At 46.4% G+C, this 21,327-nt stretch overlaps 1 protein-coding gene across 3 annotated transcripts in view; it reads right to left on the bottom strand.

The window, feature by feature from the left end:
* The window catches only part of FSHR (follicle stimulating hormone receptor), a 95,859-nt gene that overhangs the window by 37,269 nt on the left and 37,263 nt on the right, over positions 1-21,327 (bottom strand). For 2 of the 3 annotated variants that reach the window (XM_083432599.1, XM_083432601.1), the window contains exons 2-4: positions 18,559-18,630; positions 4,303-4,377; positions 662-736 (exon numbers count right to left, since the gene is read on the bottom strand). In XM_083432599.1, coding sequence (XP_083288725.1) covers positions 662-736; positions 4,303-4,377; positions 18,559-18,630 — 222 coding nt within the window. The remainder of the gene's footprint in view (positions 1-661; positions 737-4,302; positions 4,378-18,558; positions 18,631-21,327) is intronic. The other variant, XM_083432600.1, reaches the window with a different exon arrangement.

The following is a 21,327-nucleotide window of genomic DNA, read 5'->3' as shown; positions in this document are numbered from 1 at the left end:
AGAAAAAGCGTTGAGTAAGTAAGAAGGGAAAACATCACTTGCTTGGACAATTTAGTTCAGAGTTTTCCAAACTGTGTGTCATGACATACTAGTGTGTTGGCTGCAGTGTGTAGGTGTGTCGTGTGAATGCTCCTTCCAGGGCTCGAAAGGAGTTAGTTTAACCTCCTGTTTGCTAGTAAAGCAGAATTGCTGTGTCGTGAAATGATGCATGTCTAAAAATGTTTGTCACCAACATGAAAAGTTTGGAAAGCTCCAATCTAGATTATTAGGGCCATTTTATCCTTTGCCCAATACAGTGGTACCTCGGGTTACATACGCTTCAGGTTACATACACTTCAGGTTACAGACTCCACTAACCCAGAAATAGTACCTCAGGTTAAGAACTTTGCTTCAGGATGAGAACAGAAATCGGGCTCCGGCAGCGTGGCAACAGCAGGAGGCCCCATTAGCGAAAGTGGTGCTTCAGGTTAAGAACAGTTTCAGGTTAAGAACGGACCTCCGGAATGAATTAAGTACTTAACCCGAGGCACCACTGTAGCTGCCAATCCAGTTCTCATGTGGCGCCTTGATTCAGCAGTTCAAAACAGGAATAAGGCAAGAAAAAGTCTGTGCAAAAGGACAATTTTCCAGGAAATACAGCCGCAACGTCAGGAATACTCACAAATATCTGAGACTGGGAAGATTCTGGAAGGCATATCTATCAATATACACCAGATGGTTTGCTTTCTCAATTCTTCTGTGGGGGGAAAGAAAAAAAGAAAGAAAAACTTTAGTTATAATTTGAATTGTCTCATTTTCCCACAGTATGAAATTCTTCTGGCTGGGGAAAACAACATGATCTGCAAAACAGTATGGGTGAGACCCAATGTAAGGTCAGCGCAACTGGGGTTAAGCAACTTCAATCGCAAGTGCAGTTTATCTATTGGGTCTGGCTGTTGCGTGGGGTAAGAAGAAGAAGAAGAAGAAGAAGAAGAAGAAGAAGAAGAAGAGGAGTTTGGATTTGATATCCCGCATTTCACTCCCTTTAAGGAGTCTCAAAGCAGCTAACATTCTCCTTTCCCTTCCTCCCCCACAGCAAACACTCTGTGAGGTGAGTGGGGCTGAGAGACTTCAAAGAAGTGTGACTAGCCCAAGGTCAACCAGCAGCTGAATGTGGAGGAGCAGGGAAGCGAACCCGGTTCCCCAGATTACGAGACTACCGCTCTTAACCACTACACCACACTGGCTAAGAACGAGACTCGTCTTTGCAGAATGGCTGCTGCGCAAGTGGTCTGCTGTGAGTGGCTGTCGCCCAATATACCTCTTCAGCTAAAAGTTTCTCCCATGTTCTTTAGATTCTTGGTACCAATTCCCATGCTTGCAGATGGACATATGACTTGCCCCTTCTAGTCCAGAGAACCACTGACCTGACAGTGCAAGACCATTCATTTACCCTCTCCACAAATATCTCTCTCCCCGCCCTGCCCACCACTTGTTGTTGTTGTTGTTGTTGAGTCGTTTAGTCGGGTCCGACTCTTCATGACCCCATGGACCAGAGCACGCCAGGCACTCCTGTCTTCCACTGCCTCCTGCAGTTTGGTCAAACTCATGCTGGTAGCTTCGAGAACACTGTCCAACCATCTCGTCCTCTGTCGTCCCCTTCTCCTTGTGCCCGCCATCTTTCCCAGCATCAGGGTCTTTTCCAGGGAGTCTTCTCTTCTCATGAGGTGGCCAAAGTATTGGAGCCTCAGCTTCAGGATCTGTCCTTCCAGTGAGCCCACCATTACATTTACACAATGCATTTGTGATGTGATATAAGCAGTTTGTCACTGTTCAGCTGTCGTGGGCAGAGGCTGATTAACACCGTAGCTCTCAACAGAATCATAGAATCATAGAGTTGGAAGAGACCACAAGGGCCATCGAGTCCAACCCCCTGCCAAGCAGGAAACACCATCAGAGCACTCCTGACATATTTCAATTGATAAGCAGCTTATCAATTGACCGCTACCACCTCTGATTCTGGTGAATTTGGGTTTCGGGCTGGTCCAGATGTCCCAATTGCTACAGGCGTTAGCATTTCCTTAGCAAACTCTCACTCCACTCCAATCATTTCATTCAGTACATGTGCCTAACTAAATTGCGGTCATCTTTCACATGAGCAGGCCCATTATTTTAGATTGCCATTAGAGGCCCTGCTTCAGGTGCCATTGCCCTCAAAACTTTGTCAACTTTTGTTTTTGTTTTTTTTAATTGGGTTGTTGGTTTTTTTTTTATGTATTTGATATTTTTTTGTGAACCGCCCTGAGACCTTCGGATATAGGGTGGTATAGAAAATAAATTAATATAATGTAATGTAATGTAATGTAATGTAATGTAATGTAATGTAATGTAATATAATAATATAAACCTAAACAAACAAACAAGCAAACAAACACAACTACTACTGCAGACAACGAAAAGGGAAAGGGCCTTTTTAGTGGTGGCCCCCTGCAAACTTGACACATGAAGCTTTCCCCTCCAAAGGCCACACCCCTCACCAGACAGGCTCTACGCTCTCCTTGAATGCTTTTATCTAACTGGACTGCGACCTTGAATGGTGTACGACAAAGCCTTCTGCTTAGGGTTGCCATACGCCCAGAATTTCCTGGACGTACCAGTCGGAAACAATGTCTGGGCGGAAATCGGAAAAAATGTCCGGGAAAATCTGGACGTATGGCAACAAACCCATTTGTTCTGAGCTCCTTTTAATTAAGATGCAGAACTTTTAAATGTTTTATATTGCTGCTGGTTTTAAACTGTCCGTTTTCAAAGTGCTTTTAAAAAAAAGCAATTTAAATACATTTTGTATGAGTGTGGCGCTGGCTTCCGAAATGTCTTAACTGCTGCTTTAACTTTAATTGCATTTTATGGGAATTACGTTTTATCCCCTCTTTTTTAAATGGAAGCTGCTTTGAGAGGGCTTTGCCCTAAAAGGCTGCCAAGGAACGTTTGAAGTAAATAAAATAAAAAAGTAATCAAGCCTGGTGTGTGGTCAGGCACCTGTAAGCAGGGGGCTTACCGCATGCAAGACCCACAATTGCCAAAGTAGTGAAGCATACCCTCCAACATTTCTCCAAGGAGAATAGGGACGTCCTAAGGAAAAGCAGGACATTCCAGGATCAAATCAGAAACCAGGACAACTTCTGTACATCAGGGACCATTCCTGGAAAACAGGGACACTTGGAGGGCCATCACCTGTTCACTCCTCTCCCTTCTGTCCTCAGTCTCCATTATGGGATGGCAGAAGCATTCCCTCTCACAGCCCCCTTTGTCACGAGTTACAGAGGGTGGTTACGTTTTTCTGCTTTGAAATGCAAATAGAGCCAAAGGAGGAAGTTGGAAGAGTGACACTCTGCCCCACTTCCTCTTTCACCTCTATGTGCTTTACCGGATCTTAGTTTTACCTAGATTCTTTGGAAAAGCAACATGTGTGTATGTAATAATAATAATAATAATAATAATAATAATAATAATAATAATTTATACCCCTGCCCATCTGGCTGGGTTTCCCCAGCCACTCTGGGCAGCTCCCAACAGAATATTAAAAACACAACAAAACATCAAACATTAAAAACTCCCCTAAACTGGGCTGCCTTCAGATGTCTTCTGAAAGTCAGATAGTTGTTTGTTTCCTTGACATCTGATGGGAAGGTGTTCTACAGGGCAAGGGCGGCTACCAAAAAGGCCCTCTACCAGGTTCCCTGTAACTTTGCTTCTCATAGTGAGGGAACTGCCAGAAGGCCCTCGGCGCTGGATCTCAGCATCCAGGCTGAATGATGGGGGTGGAGATGCTCCTTCAGGTATATTGGACCGGGGCCGTTTGGGGCTTTAAAGGTCAGCACAAACACTTTGAATTGTGCTCGGAAGCATACTGGGAGCCAATGTAGGTCTTTCAGGACCAGTGTTATATGGTCTCAGTGGTCACTCCCAGTCACCAGACATTCTTTCTGTCTCTTGGAAGTGTGTCTGATACAGGGGAGAGGTTGAGGGAAGTGACCAAAAGGTGCGGGGCCTACAGAAAAAAAATCAAATGTGCTCATGAGCCTAAAATGGTTGGCAACCCTGCAACAGCCAATTCACACAGTACATTGAGCACAATTACCATTGACGTCTAGTAGGATGAGGCTGAAGACTGATGAGGCAATGCTAAAGAAAAGGAAGACACACAGAGAAAAACTAGTCCTAGATCTACATTGTTCCCATGGAACCACCATGTTGCATTTTACAGTTGGTCCACCAGTATCCTGTAATGCCCCAGCCCTCTAATTCCATTTATTGACTTACATTTCATAGAGTTTTGGAAGGTTGGCGAACACGTTCGATTCTATAGTTCCCAAGGCATCGTTCTGAGAGATTTCTCTGTCAAGAAAAAGGAAACATCAGCCAAGGTGGCCTCGCTATTTATCAGAAGCGTCAACATTACAAATGTACGTGAAAAATGAAGGGAATAACTTAAAAACATTGCCAGCATCGAAGGATCCATAAATCCTGGACTACAACCCATTGAGCTGGCTTAAAAGAAAAGAATATTTGTAAGAACCTGTTGCAGGAATAATGGAGGGGCGTGGGGGGGGGGAGGGAAAGTACTCCAGTACCTCAGATAGCGTAGCAAACATCTCCAGGAGTTTGCAGGATAGAATGCACCAGTCAAGTGGGGGTGGAGGATCACATTTTTTCTGCCCCCCCCGAAAACTGAGAATATTCTAAGAACTGCTATTTGACTTTATAAACTGGTGCCCAAGTTTGTTTCCCCCCTCCTTTCCCCCTCCTTTTCCCCTCCTTGCCCTCTCCTTCTCTCTCTTTTGTGTCAGGTAAAGGTAAAGGTAAAGGTACCCCTGCCCGTACGGGCCAGTCTTGACAGACTCTAGGGTTGTGCGCCCATCTCACTCAAGAGGCCGGGGGCCAGCGCTGTCCGGAGACACTTCCGGGTCACGTGGCCAGCGTGACATTGCTGCTCTGGCGAGCCAGCGCAGCACACGGAAACGCCGTTTACCTTCCCGCTAGTAAGCGGTCCCTATTTATCTACTTGCACCCAGGAGTGCTTTCGAACTGCTAGGTTGGCAGGCGCTGGGACCGAACAGCGGGAGCGCACCCCGCCGCGGGGATTCGAACCGCCGACCTTTCGATCGGCAAGCCCTAGGCACTGAGGCTTTTACCCACAGCGCCACCCGCGTCCCTTTTGTGTCAGGTAGGGACTGCCTTATTTTAATTTATTGCATGTAAGTTACTCTGGGAGTCTTTTTGACTGAGGAGCAGGATACAAATGCAATAGATAGCTAGACAGACAGACAGACAGACAGACAGACAGACAGACACATGATAGATAGATACTTGAAAAATGAGCACATCAGGAAAACGAATCTCTTTGTTGTGATTATTTACTATTTGCAGGGCATTTGTTACGCATTCAAAAGGAATATCCCATTTGGACCATGCCAGAAGAGAGAGCAAGCCAGAAGAGGGCCTGCTGCTTCCTTCTAGAAATAGCATTAGCTAGTTGTTTCTATGACAACATGGCCAACTCTTTAGTCATGTAAGAAGAAGGCTTAACAGCTTAGCCAGGGCCATTAATTTAACAAAGAGACTGGTTTAATCACTTCATCACTTCTACTGAAGAACCCCATCTTATAAAACCACAGCCCTAGAGGGGACCCAAAGATGGTATCCAAACCAACCAACCCCATTCCCCCAAATCCTATAACAACATATTAACTGAACGGTAGTGCTGGGTTGAAGTTTCTGGCACATTCAAAGGATGGGGGAAAACCTTTCCCAAAGTTTGGAAAAAACTTCAGGGAGAGGAAGTTCTAGCATGTCTTCTTCTTCTTCTTCTTCTTCTTCTTCTTCTTCTTCACTGAGCACTGACAATAATGCCAAAATGGCCCATGGCCAGCACCCATCCTTCCCATGGGGCATTCTGTCAAAGGAAGTTGCCTTCTACTGACTCAGATCAATGGACCACCTAGCTCAGTATGGTCTATGCTGATTGGTTTCAGGCAGGGTTCTCTCCCAACCCTACCTGGAGATGAGAATTGGCCCTATGATCTTCAACAGGCAAAACAGATGTTCAGCCCTGAGCTACAGCTCTTCCCTCCTTGTCAAAGAGCTCTGAAGCTGGGCTTCAGAAGGAGAAGAAAGCCACCCGCCGTCACTGTGTTGGGTCACACCCCCACCCCAAGGTGCTGTGAGACAGAGGCACATATCTCAATTAACCTTATAAACCGCATCAATGGTGAATGGAAAATGCAAAACAACTCACGACCCAACATTAACAACCTCATGTTTAAATTCCCCACTCACGTCAAGAAATGCGATTAAGTGGAAGTTCTATTGCTAATTCCACTACATTACACATTATGATGAAACGGGTAACAGCAGGTGCTTTTACAGCGACACAGTATATATCAAGGTGTTTTTGTTTCATTTTTTAAAAAATAAACCTTGAATGGTAAATTAAACAAAACTTAAACACACAAACGCGCGCACACACACAGTCTAGCTACAATAAAATAAAAATAAAAATGTGTCTTTTATGTTTATGATCTGTCTCCCGCAATTCACCCAAGCTAAGCAAGCGGAAGCAGCTCTTGCTTCCTTGAATACAAACCCCTCTTAAAGGGATCATTTATTATTTCAAGCTATGCTAGGTTTGAAGTAATTATCATCTTTATCTAGCACAAGCAAGGGAGGAAGGAAAAGAGCGATGCTCGGGGAGAACAGGGTGGGATGCAGTTTCTAGAAGGCTTTGCAACGTGGGGCTTGGTTTAAACATGAGGAGAACTCTGCGTGCTCTCAGATCAAAATCCTCCACCCCACTAGCTCAAATTCTTTGCCAAGAAAAGCAACCCTCTTTCAACTGTCATAGTTTTGTGGTAGAGCCCCATCATTGCTCCAAGGCCTAATCTTCTAAAACGATAAATCAGGTCCTCCCTTAAAGAGGCCACGTATTGCGGTGAGACCTGGGCAACTGACACCCTGTGTGGTGGGTGGGTACAACTGGTCAGCCACAACACCCGATTGGTAGGTCCCTCGAAGCTGGGTACAATCTGGCCAATGGGACTCAGTCCAAATGGTTCGAGGGACCTATTTATTGCCCATGCACGTGACCCAGAGCTTCCTCTTTTGGCGCGTGCATTCAGAACACCTGCCCACCTCTCCCTACTTTTAGGGCTTTGTGCTTGACCTTGCTATGCTGTCATGTGTCGTCTGTCATTGGGACAGGGGCATGGCAGGAATTTCCCCACTTGGCTGATTGGCTGTTGCCATTTGGGTTTTGCCTGTTGTGTAGCAAATCGCCACAACTTGTAAGATTCTGGATAGGCTCTGGTTCAGGTGATAGGGATGGGAGAACACTCTCGCCATCCGTATGTGAAGGGTATTCCGTTAAAGGAATCCAAAGACTCTATGGTTTGGTCAACCCCAGAGAGGGAGTTGTGCCCATGTCTGAGTCCAGGGGGACATTTGGGTGGTGGAGTTAGCCTGTTCCCGGCTTTCCGCTTATCCGGGCGTTCACCCTTGGCTGGCCTATGCTGGTGCCCTGGGTCAGCGCTACCTGCATGGCAGGGAGCTAGTTGAACCAGAGCCTATGCAACCAGTCACTTTCTGTGATTGATAAAGTTGTGGCCTACATTCAGCCAAAAACCAAAACCAAAATTTGAGTCAAGTGTGAATTTATTTAGGGGGGAGGTTTCTGGGTCTGAACACGCAAGAAGAGACCCATCTAGTCCAGCATCAAATTCTCACAGTGGCCAACCAGATGCCAGTGGTAAGACCACAGGCAGGACATCAGCGCAACAGTGCTCTCCTATCCTGCTATTCCCAACAACAGGCATTCAGAAACAATGCATTTCCATGGCCTGCTCCCCTTTCTATCCCTCTTTTCTTAGGGTCCCTGCTGTTTCTCTTGGCACACGGTGTCAGCATACCCTTCTCTTCAACTTTCCTGAGAGCCAGTGTGGTGTAGTGGTTAAGATCGGTAGTCTCGTAATCTGGGGAACCGGGTTCGCGTCTCTGCTCCTCCACATGCAGCTGCTGGGTGACCTTGGGCCAGTCATACTTCTTTGAAGTCTCTCAGCCTCACTCACCTCACAGAGTGTTTGTTGGGGGGGGGGGGAGGGAAAGGAGAATGTTAGCCGCTTTGAGACTCCTTAAAGGGAGTGAAAGGCGGGATATCAAATCCAAACTCTTCTTCTTCTTCTTCCTAGTCCTGCACAGCTTTCCTTTCCTTGATTTCTCCAGTCTTCTCCCTTCTCTCCAATAATAATAATTTATTATTTATACCTCGCTCATCTGGCTGGGTTTCCCCAGCCACTCTGGGCAGCTTCCAACTGAGTATTAAAAACAATACAGCGTCAGACATTAAAAACTTCCCTAAACAGGGCCACGTTCAGTTGTCTTTTTTTTTTTAGAGTTTATTATTATTATTAAAGATTTTCTTGTTTTACAGGTTGTCTTTTAAAAGTAAAATAGTTGTTTATTGCCTTGACATCTGCTGGGAGGGCGTTCCACAGGGCAGGCGCCACTACCGAGAAGGCCCTCTGCTTGGCTCCCTGTAACCTCACTTCTCACAGCGAGAGAACCGCCAGAAGGCCCTCGGCGCTGGACCTCAGTGTCGGGGCTGGTTGATGGGGGTGGAGACGCTCCTTCAGGTATACAGAACCGAGGCCTGTATACATCAGCACTGAGTAGGTACGCACTGCCTCCAAACAAGAGGTGCGGCTGTTCCTATCCTTAGCATCTAGATAAAGGTTTGGAGACTGTCATAGTTAAGCGATATATAGTTCTAAGTTCATAAGTTTATTCTTCTAGCCAAAGGCCATGACAAACCCTTAGTGATAGTATTAATAAAATAACACATACAGCCAACATCGATGGTGAAAGGGACCAGAGAGACACCAACAAGCTTAAATTTGAAGCCGCAACTTCAGAACTTCAAAGCTCCCAATCACGTGATGTCATTGAGGGGCGACAGGTACGTGTGCAGCCCCAACTACCCATCAAATTTGGCCCACGCCTCCAGATCCTGGTAAGAATCTTGGCTTCTGGAGCCAATGAGATTCTGTACTCTTGCTTTAACCCTTTGCTATGGTCCTGATCCAAATTAGGGAGGCTGCCGCTGAAATCCACATTAGAAAATCAGGCCCAGTCACTTCAATGGAAGATGCCACCCGACAAATCCAAACTGCAGGAGTAATCAGAAGCTATGAGTTGTTTGCAACCCTTTGCACTTCAGTGGGGAGGAAGGGCAGCTGTCAGGCTCGCAGACTGGTAAAAGGGAGGTGGAGGGGTTGCCGAATCTCATTTGCCACTTAACAAACTAATTTATAGCAACCTCCCACACCAAACTTAGAATTTGTGGCAGTCCTGCCTTTTGCCAGCTGAATCAGAATGTGCAGCTACTCCATGTTTAACACGCCCCCCCCAAACCTTCTTGTGGCTAAGGTGTTGTTGTTGTTGTTACATTCACTGGTTCAGAAGATGTAGATAGTTTAAAGAACTTGAAAAATGAAAGGAACATAATTGGGGTGGTGGAGGCAGCAAGGGAGAAAATAAAAATATGCCCCATTGACCATTGCATCCCTCCAGACTTGATCATAATGCGTTATCTGTTAGTTTCCAAAAGCTCAACATTTTTTTCATCCACCCTCCATAGAGAGCATTGTCTCTTTCAGTGCGTGACCCAAGCATTGCCATAGCAACTGGTCTCCCAATTAGCCTTCAGCTGGTCACAATCGATATGATTAGACAAGGTCAGCTTCAGAACCAATACTATGGATTTTGTTAAAAGGCCATGGCAGATCAGAAATAGCCAGGAATAACGGCAACGTAATAATTTGCCTGCGGACAGGAACACGACTGTAAAAACCATTGCACAAAATCAGCACCATAACCATCATTTAGCACAGGCTTCCTCAAACTCGGCCCTCCAGAAGTTTTTTTGGGCCTACAACTCCCATGATCCCTAGCTAGCAGGACCAGTGGTCAGGGATGATGGGAATTGTAGTCTCAAAAACATCTGGATGGCTGAGTTCGAGGAAGCCTGATCTAGCAGCATGTAGATGGTTGTCTACATTATGAGTTCCCTGAACCCTTCTAAGAAGCAAATTCTTCTATTCCGGCTGTTTCTCTGCATCCAAGGGTAGGCTACAATAGCTGGAATCAACGACCTCCATTTGAAGAGAAGCCAGCTGCAGCTATTTTGGGGTGTCCATTTTGCAGATGAAGGACAGGGAATCTGTAGCCCTCCAAATGCTGTTGTGCTACAAGACCCATCAAGAGCCAGAGTCCAACATCTGGAGGGCTGCAGTATCCCACTCCTCCCCAGTGCTGGTGTTGGTTGGCTCCCATAGATTTCTTTTTTGGTGGGGGCAGGTCATGGGAGACTGCAAAGCAGAGACACAGCTGAGAAGTGAGGAAACTGTGCCCTTGTGGCTCAGACTTAAAAGCAGAGGACTGATTCAGCCAGTGGTGTAGTGGTCTGGGGTCGGAGGAAGTCAAATACCTGCTATTATATCTTCAGTAGGGTCCCCAGTTCCAGCACCAAATCAACAGGAAAGGGGAGCTTTTCAGCCACTGCATGCTCCGAAACAATGCATTTAGGAAAACTGAAGATACAAGGTGTTTCAGTTTCAAGGGAATAGCGGGCATGTTCTGTGATCATGGAACGCCAAGGATGGAACTCCAAGGAAAACACAACTTAAGTCACTCCGAAATAGGATAGTGGTGCACTCCAAATTATTTGTCCATGTGCATGACTGTAAAATCGTAGATCTTGCCGAAAGGCATCAAGTGGAGATCTGCATTGATGGTTGTAATACATCCCTAATTATAATTCTTAGAAGGGGCTGAGCTAAGAGGGGTTGTGGCTGTGGCTATCACAAAGGGCCCCTGAACTTTTGAATTTGCCACTACAGTACTGGGTTCAGCCCTTGCTCCCATGGTGTCTGATTGTCCACCACATTACATTCCTATGCAATCATCACACATAATAACATCGAAACTCGAAGAGGTGGGTCTTGTTCTAGGAGTGAACAAGCCCATCGGTGGTGCTCTCCTACCTGCTTTCCTCATCAATTGATGGAGAATGGTCTGTAAAAAGTAGGAAGGTTGTATCCAACTCAGCCATACTCAAGAGATGACCCATTGAAAGCAATGGATGCAACTACATTAATTTCAATCAGTCTATTCTGACTAGGAGAGGGATGCGGGTGGCACTGTGGGTTAAACCACTGAGCCTAGGACTTGCCGATCAGAAGGTCAGCAGTTCGAATCCCCGCGATGGGGTGAGCTCCTGTTGTTCGATCCCAGCTTCTGCCCACCTAGCTGTTCGAAAGCATGTCAAGTGCAAGTAGATAGATAGGTACTGCTCCGGTGGGAAGGTAAATGGCATTTCTGTGTGCCGCTCTGGTTCGCCAGAAGTGGCTTAGTTATGCTGGCCACATGACCCGGAAGCTGTCTGCGGACAAACGCCGGCTCTCTCGGCCTATAGAGCGAGGTGAGCGCACAACCCCAGAGTCATCCGTGACTGGACTGAACGGTCAGGGGGTACCTTTACCTTTATTGACTAAGTTTGGATACAACCCATAATCTTTGGCACAACACTAGATTGTAGATAAGGTCTTCAAAATTTGAACAATTCTCAGAAAGCTTGTTATGGACAAAATGTGTCCTTATTTCCTGTTGCTGTGCATTATCCCTTGCCAGAAACAGAATTGCAATGAACAACACTGACCTTTATATACATGACACTCTACAGAGGATGTATTTAAGTATATTTAAGTATGTACAGAGGATGTATTTTGATAAACTCAGAGGATTACTGTGCTCTCTCTCCTTTGATACCTTGCAAACTACATCACCGCTGACTTCATCTCATGCCACCATGTTGCTGAAGAGCAACACATTTTGTCATGTTCAATACTTAGGGTAATTAAAACAATGTGACTTCATTATCTTTATGTAGCCTCCACTGTATGCTGAAAACACTCCTCTTTACCTGGCCTTTGATGCTGAGAGAGAGTGATTTTAGGACCCACCCTATTCTTCGGATTGTAAATATTGTACTTTTATATTTCTCTAACCCTCTTCCTTGATCTTACCTCTGTGGGATGTGAAACACAAGAGCAGTCAAGTACAACATTCCTAGAGTGAACATGTTTACACATGGGGAGGAATGCTTGTCCAGCCAGCAGGTAAACTTCCTGTTTCCTTCTGGGCTGGGACAGACTTCCTCTGCATGTGACTAGAGTTGGGTGTGGCCTCACCTGTGCAGGTAACGACAAAAGCACAGGGCAGGGCAGCCATCTCTCTCTCTTTCACTACATGCATTGAAGAAACAGCATCTACTAAGCCAAAGATGCCCTCTTGGCTTCCAGCAAAGAGAGGACAAAGGGACTGTCTTCTTATGAGATAGATTCCAAGTGTATGTTACTTTATTAAGCTAAGTCTACCTTCTGGGATCTGATTGTGAACAGAATGTGAGTAAACTCTTTTTATACTTTTGTAAAAGACTGCGTCGTCTCTTATATTTTATGAGGGAAAATACCAGAACAGTTATTATAGAGGCTTTAGCGAGCCTGAGCAAACGCAGCCGCTGCAAATTTAAAAGAAGGGAATGTTACTCTGTTGAAATTGTGCAACTTGTTAACAGAAGTTGGATAAGGATATAATCAGACAACATATCCTCTCCTGCATCCCTGAACATTCCCACAACCTCAAGGAAGCAGAGACCATGATCCAAGAATGTATAAGCTCCATTTTTACAGAGCACCACTCTTGCTCTGTTCATTCAAAAAGTTTTAAAACAAGCCAAGCGAAAGCTTTTCTCTTTGATAGCAGCTGTGAGTTATTGGCAGGAATAACAAATGATCAGCTCCATTTTAAAAAATTATTACTTCTTGAAGGAGCTGTAAGGGTATCACAATAGTCAAGGTCTCTCCTACTGATAGGCCTTGGCAAGAGAAAGCAAGCTGCCAGGTGTTCCACTTGCCAGAAGAGGGATGGGAGAAAGGAAACAAACAAGACACCTAAGTGATGCTATTGGACCATTGTGGATTTCAGAAGTCACACGCAAGGCCTTGGATTGCCAAAACTTGGCTTCATTACGGCAAAGCAGTGCCAGCTGCGCTCCCACAAAAGACAACAGGCCACCTTTCTTCCATGGCCAAGTTTTCCTTGGCAGGGTCAGCAATATTTGCAGGAATCTACCACCATGAAACTAGCTAGATGACAGATTAGGCTCCATGTTGCAATATCCAGATGATGTAGCAAAGTTTTCTGATCAGTTGAGTCAAATCTCTATTGTAGTCTGGATGGGTCTAGGGGGGCAAAAGCAATTTCCATTCTACCCTACATTTGTTACAATCAGTACTGCTTCGGCTCATTTTTCGCTACAACCTACGCCATTCGTTTTGCTATCCGCTATGGCCAAAGCAAATTGAATTTATTATGCAATTCACTACATAATTAATTTCAGCACAACGGATGGGAAATGCCAAAAACATTGTGGGAAACAACGTATCTATTTACATAATGTGTGCGGACTGAAATACCTATGATAGTGAACACCACTCCTATTCATTTGTGTGCTTTCTACTCCTGACCTTGGATGTGCATGAGAATTGCAGCAATTTCTGCTCCTGTTTCCATTTGCGACGGAATCCTGCTTTCAGCCAGTGACAATGTGATTGGAGGACACAGACCTGACTGGCCTATCCCAGAACATTTGGAGTGCTAGCCCTACAAGACAATGACAGAGAGGGGGAACCAGTGGCCCTCCAGATGTTGAAGTACAAACCCTATCATCCCTAACCATTGGCCATGGTGCCTGATCCTGAAGGGAGCAGATAGCCCAAGGAACAGCTGGAGAACCATGGATTCCCCAGCCCTTAACTAAGCGCACAGCTGTGCACCTGCAATGAGATCATCTTTCTGCCTCCAAGAGACTGGCTATTGAGTAACTAGGAATTAGAAGCAACGTCCTTCTATATTGGGTTGGTGAAAGATAGTCAAATAGAAATGGCACCTAGGAGCCCAGTCAACTGTTATGGAAACCACTAATCTTGCAGCTGAAATATCAGGGCCTGAAGGCTCTGCAAAAGTGACAGATTCCTCAGGTTTGCTGGATGGGTGCTGTCCCTCAAGGAGATCCTAGGTTCAAGGTCTGGAAGGAAAAGCTGGCTGTGTCTAGCACCCTCCGGTGCCTGGTGGAAGCAGAGCTTACAGCAAAACCTCTGATCAAGAAAGCCACTTCCGAACTAGAGAAGAGGTGGGGTTGCGGGCTTCATGCCCCTCCCCATGCACGCGGGGGCTGGCGTGCAGCCCCCGCGATACTAGGGGAATCCTCGGTCGCATCATTCCCCCAGCCAGCCAATCGGCTGGTCTGGGGGCATGGCCCGCCCTATTTAGGGCTGGCGCGGCTGAGGACCGCCCTCTTTTCCTCGCCGTGACCAGCTGCTCAGGTTTTCCCACCCGCCCACCCATTAGGTTTGGCTCTCTGACCTTGCTATGGACTTTTGTTGGTTGCTGTCAAGGGGCCTGGTAGGAATTTTTTTTCCACTTGGCAAATTGGCACCAACCATTTGGTTTTTTGGCTACCTCATAGCAAATCGTAACAACTTCCTTGGCATTGGCCATTAGGCATTGGTAGGGTTATTGTTATGCAGATGAAAGGGGGGAAGCGCCATCACCTTCCCCCAAATCGAAGGGTGGTCCGGTAAAGGATTCTGGGGGGCGTGGCCTTGTCCTAAGCCTATGGAGGTGTGGGCCTATGGCACGCCCCCGATCGGTGACCCCGGGAGAGCTCCTAGTTGATGTGCATCAGCAGGACTCCCCTTACTGGTGGTTAACCCTTGCCGGTCTTCATCCATATGGGCTGAAGCCGGTTAGCTGATAGGACCAATGCCTAAGCCAATGCCCCTCAATTCCTGTAATCAATAAAGTTGTGGCCTAATTTGACCCATTAACCTTAAACTCTTGTGTCTTGTGTCTTTATTTCCCTGGGGGGAGGCAGGAACTCACCACGCAAGAGGAGAAATGAGCCCAACCCCTTGGTTTTGGCCCCTTTACCCTGGTCTGGAGAAACTGTTCTTGGACACCCAAATCCCATCAGTCTCAGGCAGCATGGTGAAGGTCCAGGAATGTTGGAAATTGGACTCCAGCAACAAATGGAAGGCAACCAACTGGTTCCCCATTCATGTTTCACCCCCTTCCCTGGAGACACCGAGAAAGGGTCTAAATGCCTGGAACTTCAGGTCAAGCCCTAAGATGTGGCAATTTTCCTTCCACCTAAATTTAGAACAGATAGCTCACATTTCTCCATCATTTTCCCTACCGCAAAAAGCCCGGTTCTTTTTTCCCCTAGGGGTGGGAGAGAGGGGAGCATCTTGACTGCACGAGAGTGCCAAATCCACTTTAATTGCAGCACCTGAATTATCTGGTATGTGACTGAATTCCACCTGCTAAAGAGCGACAGTCTGAAAGTGTCTCCGATCTGCACCTCGCATACCAATGTGCAGTGGCTTAGTTATTCACAAGCTTTAACCGTATCTGAACACCCCGGTGCAGATCTCGTTACATTTATGCAGATCCACACCCTGTGGGATGATAGGCTCGAATCTTTTACCAATGCAAAAGCTTTCCCTCTGTGGAAAAGTTGTTTTTCTCTCCGCCTACAAAATTCAGCACAATGACGTTTTTCCATTAAGCTCGCTCTTCAGTCGATAGGCCCTGCAGATGGGTCCTCGAGAGCCTGTTTGAAGTCATCCATTCCCTTCTCACAGACATGAAATTTTTAATTCACTTAACTTCTGCAGCGAATATATCCATTGTGGGAATTTCTTTCTCTGCTAGCTTCGTGCTAACACAGCGCACCGCATGTGTATTGAAATATCTAATTTGTATACTCTAGGAAAAATACATTTTACCACATGGAGGCATCACATTTCTAATAGCCATTTCCTTTAAATAGCCTACCGTTGACTTTAATCTTGGTTTTTGTGTGTGTGTATGATATTGCGGGGCGGGGGGGGGGGGAGGCAGGTGGAAGAATCTCATACAAGGGGGTCTCCTTTTTTATATGCAAATATATCACTTGATTATATAGTTTGTGCCCCTCCATTATCATGAATATTTCCAATGAATGTTTTATGGGTTATATTTTTGATTTGTGAGCCATTTCACATTTCATTGCTGCTTCTCATCTGCAGACGCCGCCGATGCTGATTGGTCTTGTTTGCATATTCATCAACCCCCTATTTTCATTGCTGCCGCACTTTAAACTGTTTCCCCACAGAGTTTCCACAGCACATCGCTATATTTTCAAATGAAAGCCACTTCCCCTGCTTAGCATTGTGTTTCTTCTCCCCCCCCCACCCGCCACCTCCCGGCTGCTCTTTCGCTAACAGTGTTTGTCAGTTTTGTCACAAGCTTCCTTCCTCGTCAACATCCCCCTTTTCGCACTTGATACAAGGCAGACATATGGTTTCTGCAGGTAACGAACAACAATAGAAATAGTTGGGCTCAGCAGTCATCTTCATGCTTCCATGAGCCCTGCTGGGAGGCAAGGGATCTGCAGCAAAAATGAACAAGCCAGAACAAGGATGACTTGCAGGCTGGAGACTAATGGCAGGAACATAGTAAGCTGCCTTGGTCCACCTAGTTCAGTGCTATCTACACTAACTGGCAGGATTTCAGACTCTGTCCTCTCTTAGTCTTACCTGCAATGCAGGTACTCTATTACTGAGCTACATTTTGGACTCACAACTGTCCATGGAGGCGCAGGTCAATTCTGTGTCCAGGGCAGCTGTCTACCAGCTTCATCTGGTACTCTGGCAGAGATACTATCTGCCCGCAGACTGTCTCGCCAGAGTGTGGATGCTCTGGTTACCTCCCGCTTGGACTACTGCAATGCGCTCTACGTGCGGCTACCTTTGAATGTGACTCGGAAACTGCAATACACAATGCGTCAGCTAGACTGGTGACAGGGAGCGGCCGCCGAGACCATATAACACCGGTCCTGAAAGACCTACATTGGCTCCCAGTACGTTTCCAAGCCAAATTCAAAGTGTTGGTGCTGACCTTTAAAGCCCTAAACGGCCTTGGCCCAGTATACCTGAAGGAGTGTCTCCACCCCCATCTCTCAGCCCAGACACTGAGGTCCAGCTCCGAGGGCCTTCTGGTGGTTCCCTCACTGTGAGAAGTGAGGTTACAGGGAACCAGGCAGAGGGCCTTCTCGGATGTGGCGCCCACCCTGTGGAACGCCCTCCCATCAGATGTCAAGAAAAGAAACAACCATCTGACTTTTAGAAGACATCTGAAGGCAGCCCTGTTTAGGGAAGTTTGATGTTTTATCATGTTTTTAATTTTTTGTTGGGAGATGCCCAGAGTGGCAGGGTATAAATAATACATTATTATTATTATTATTATTGTTATTATTATTATTATTATTACTACTACTACAGCCAATTGCCAGTGGCAGATAAGTCAACTGATCCTGGTTTTGTCCCCAACCTCCTCTCTGAGGGGTTCCTACAAAGGCAAACACGGAGACTTAGGAAGAAGCTGACACCCAGACTCGTTGTAAATAAGAAGTCAGGCTGGTTGGGCAGAGCCAAGTTCACCCTCATGGCCCAACCTTCACAACTGAATAGTACCAGTCTTTGCCAAGGACACAGAATGAGGCCTGCTAGATCAGGCTAGTGGCCCATCTAGTCCAGCATCCTGTCCTCACAAGAGCCACCAGATGCCTCTAGGAAACCTGCCAGCAGGACCTGGGTGCAAGACCACTCAACCTCCTGAGGTTCTCAGTAACTAGTTCTAAGTCACTGCTATGCAAGGTAGGTGAGAGAGGCACGGTGCCACCAGTGGGGAGGCAATGAGGGGGACAAAATGGGACATTCATTCACCCCTGAATGAATGAAGGAGTGCAGGTTCAGTGTCAGCACATGCTTAAGACAGCTCTCAGTGTATGCACCACCTGCCCTGGACCCTTCACAACGGGCAGTTGGATCGGTGAGTCCCTATTTAAAACCTCCCAGTGCAACTACCTTGGGTGCCCCAGAACTGCTAGGTTGGCAGGAGCTGGGACGGAGCAACGGGAGCTCACCCCGTCACGGGGATTTGAACCGCCGACCTTCTGATCGGCAAGCCCAAGAGGTTCAGTGGTTTAGACAGCAGTGCCACCCACATGAAGAGGACCAGCCTTTAAGTCGCCTTACTGATTCCCCTCTTCTCTTGTGATCCCTTATTCCGTTTGCTTCTTAAGTGCCCACCAATCAACTCCCTATTGAAAAACCTATTTCATAAGATGCGCAGATGTAATTGTGGCAACACAGCTTTGGAAGATTGGCTTTGCGAACCCTCCTTCACCCCCCCCCCCAGTCCTTAAGTGAATGAAGAGGAGGCTCCTATGGGAGCGGTGAGCTGATAGCTTAATTAAAGCACAGTGCAGGTCTAGGGAAGAGAGAGGGAAAACAACCCCAAAACAAAAATAGCCTTCTAAATCATTCTACAAATGTAATGAGTGAATATGGAGGTACATACATTTTTTCAACTTCATTGAGTCCCAAGAAAGCTCCTTTCGGTATGATTCTTATTTTGGTGAGGAAAAATACCCTGAAAACACAAGGGGGGGGGCAAAACATATTTATGTATTAAGCATAGCTTGGTAAGCAATTAGTACAGTTCACATTTGGACAAAGAGAATTAAAATTCCATGCCTAGACAATGTTAAACTTCATAGGAACACATTCTGATGCCAACTTTCACATTCCCCCCCTTTCCCCCCAAAATTACTTCAGCATGAGCTTTTATTCTAATAGTTGATGAGTTGAAATATATATATATATATTCTGTCTGTGATTCACTTATTTTATTCTGTTTTTCTCTCACACACCCTTAACAGAATATATGGTTGGCCAAACATGATCCCAGAGGGATGTAGCTGAGGTAATGCTGGATGAGCACAAGGGAAGGCCAGGAATGGGAGACAAATTCTCTTCAATTTGCATTTGAAGGCGACTTTACCTAATCCACACTCTCCAAAATAATACACAGTACAGTGGTACCTCTGGTTGTGAACGGGATCCATTCCGGAGCCCCGTTCGCAACCCGAGCAGAAGGCAACCCACGTCTGCGCGCGTGCGGGTCGTGATTCGCCACTTCTGCGCATGCGCGTGACGTCATTTTGAGCATCTGCACATGCGCGAGTGGCGAAACCCGGAAGTAACCCTTTCTGAGTTGCCTTCCATGTTGCCATGGGATGCAACCTGAAAAGATTTAACCTGAAGCAAATGTAACAAGAGTTATGACTGTATGTGGAATGAAACACAGCCACCAAAAAAAATACACACTTTTTTTTGAATTTTGCAGAGCACTTCTCCAGTCGACCAATGTGTACGAAACTTCATACGATTTAAAGTGTGCATAGATGTGCCTATATACTGGGGAAAATAATACCATATGGATTATATTAGGGAAGACTGCTTTGAGAAAAGGCAAAACTGTATACAAAAATCTGTATATTAGGAGAAAGTCACATTAAGATGCTGATGGGTTTTCATGAGAACTTAATTCTCCTCCCCTGCTTTCCAAACCAGTGCATAAGGACTGATGGACAGCTGAAGACTGGAAAAATGAGAAAGTGAAATAGATGGATTCCCCCAACCCTGTCCCCAGCACAGAAGACAGGTCCCTTGCCTGAAACCTTGGAGGGCTGCTGTCAATCAGTGCAGACCTTGTTGAGCTAGATGGGTCAATGGTGTGATTTGCCAGAAGGCAGCTTTTTAGGACAGTTGTGTTTCAGTTCCCATATTGTTTCAGGAAGGGGCCTGGGTTTCATGGAGACGCCATGGAAGGGATGGTTAGATCCTGGTGGAGCTCAAGGAGCTGGATGTAGATGACACCAGAGAGTGTTCTTGTGGGATAGGAGAAGTGAGGTCAGGACCCCAATAAGTGTCTGAGCCTGGGGAGGAGGTCAGAAGCCCAAAGAATGGAGATCTGGGTCCAGGAGAGGGGCCAAGCAGGTTGACAGGGGAGTGTATGCCCCTATGGCACCGGGCACCCTGATCAGACACCTCTTGCTGTGGAGAAACCTCCAGCATCTCCTCCTACCAATGAACAGCCTCTTCAGGAGGCAAACTGAGGGTAAATTGGACACTGACCTTGCTCCAACCCCACATGCAAGGGCATGGACATGGAGATGTTAGCACTGGCACAAACAGACATCACAAGCCCAACCTACCCAAAGAAGTGTCCTTTTGCTTGCCCAATCCTAATACTCTGGCCACTAACTGTGTCCAGGGCAGCTATCTACCAGCTCTATGGTACACAGGCTGAGACCCTATCTGCCCACAGACTGTCTCGCCAGAGTGGTGCATGCTCTGGTTATCTCCCGCTTGGATTACTGCAATGCTCTCTACATGGGGCTACCTTTGAAGGTGACCCGGAAACTACAACTAATCCAGAATGCGGCAGCTAGACTGGTGACTGGGGGAGGTGGCCAAGACCACATAACACTGGTCTTGAAAGACCTACATTGGCTTCCAGTACGATTCTGAGCACAATTCAAAGTGTTGATGCCCTAAACAGCTTCAGTCCAGTATACCTGAAGGAGTGTCTCCACCCCCATCGTTCTGCCTGGATGCTGAGGTCCAGCGCCGAGGGCCTTCTGGCAGTTCCCTCACTGCGAGAAGCCAAGTTACAGGGAACCAGGCAGAGGGCCTTCTTGGTAGTGGCACCCGCCCTGTGGAACACCCTCCCACCAGATGTCAAAGGAAAAAAACAACTACGAGACTTTTAGGAGACATCTGAAGGCAGCCCTGTTTCGGGAAGCTTTTAATATCTGAAGGACTATTGTATTTTAATATTTTGTTGGAAGCCACCCAGAGTGGATGGGGAAACCCAGCCAGATGGGCGGGGAATAAATAATAATAGTAATTAATAATAGTAATAATAATAACAACTGCCGTGTCCACTCTGTCCTTCAAAAGGAAAAGGCAGGAACCATGGTACTTGTGGGATCAATGCCTTAGTATGTGGGATCAATGCCTTAGTTTGCACTTAGCCTCTTATATACCTGCTGTGCCTTACCTAGGTACCAATCTGATTTGCGCATTAAATTTTGAGGTTGAGTACTTCAGGCATAGTGAGGGCCAGGACAGGTGTGTTCACATGAAAAAGCCCACAGGACTGGATTTCTCCCCCAATCTCTATCCATCACCTGAGCTGAATCCTGAGTAGGCTGATTCTGCCAACTAAATATGGCCGCATGATAAAAAATGGCCTCACGCAGGATTGACTCTAGATTCACCT

The sequence above is a fragment of the Podarcis tiliguerta genome (assembly GCF_965153285.1).
Source record: "Podarcis tiliguerta genome assembly, chromosome: 3".
In the NCBI taxonomy this organism is placed as follows: Eukaryota; Metazoa; Chordata; class Lepidosauria; order Squamata; family Lacertidae; genus Podarcis; species Podarcis tiliguerta.
Note: the sequence above shows the minus strand (reverse complement) of the source record. Positions and strands in the feature narration are given on the sequence as shown.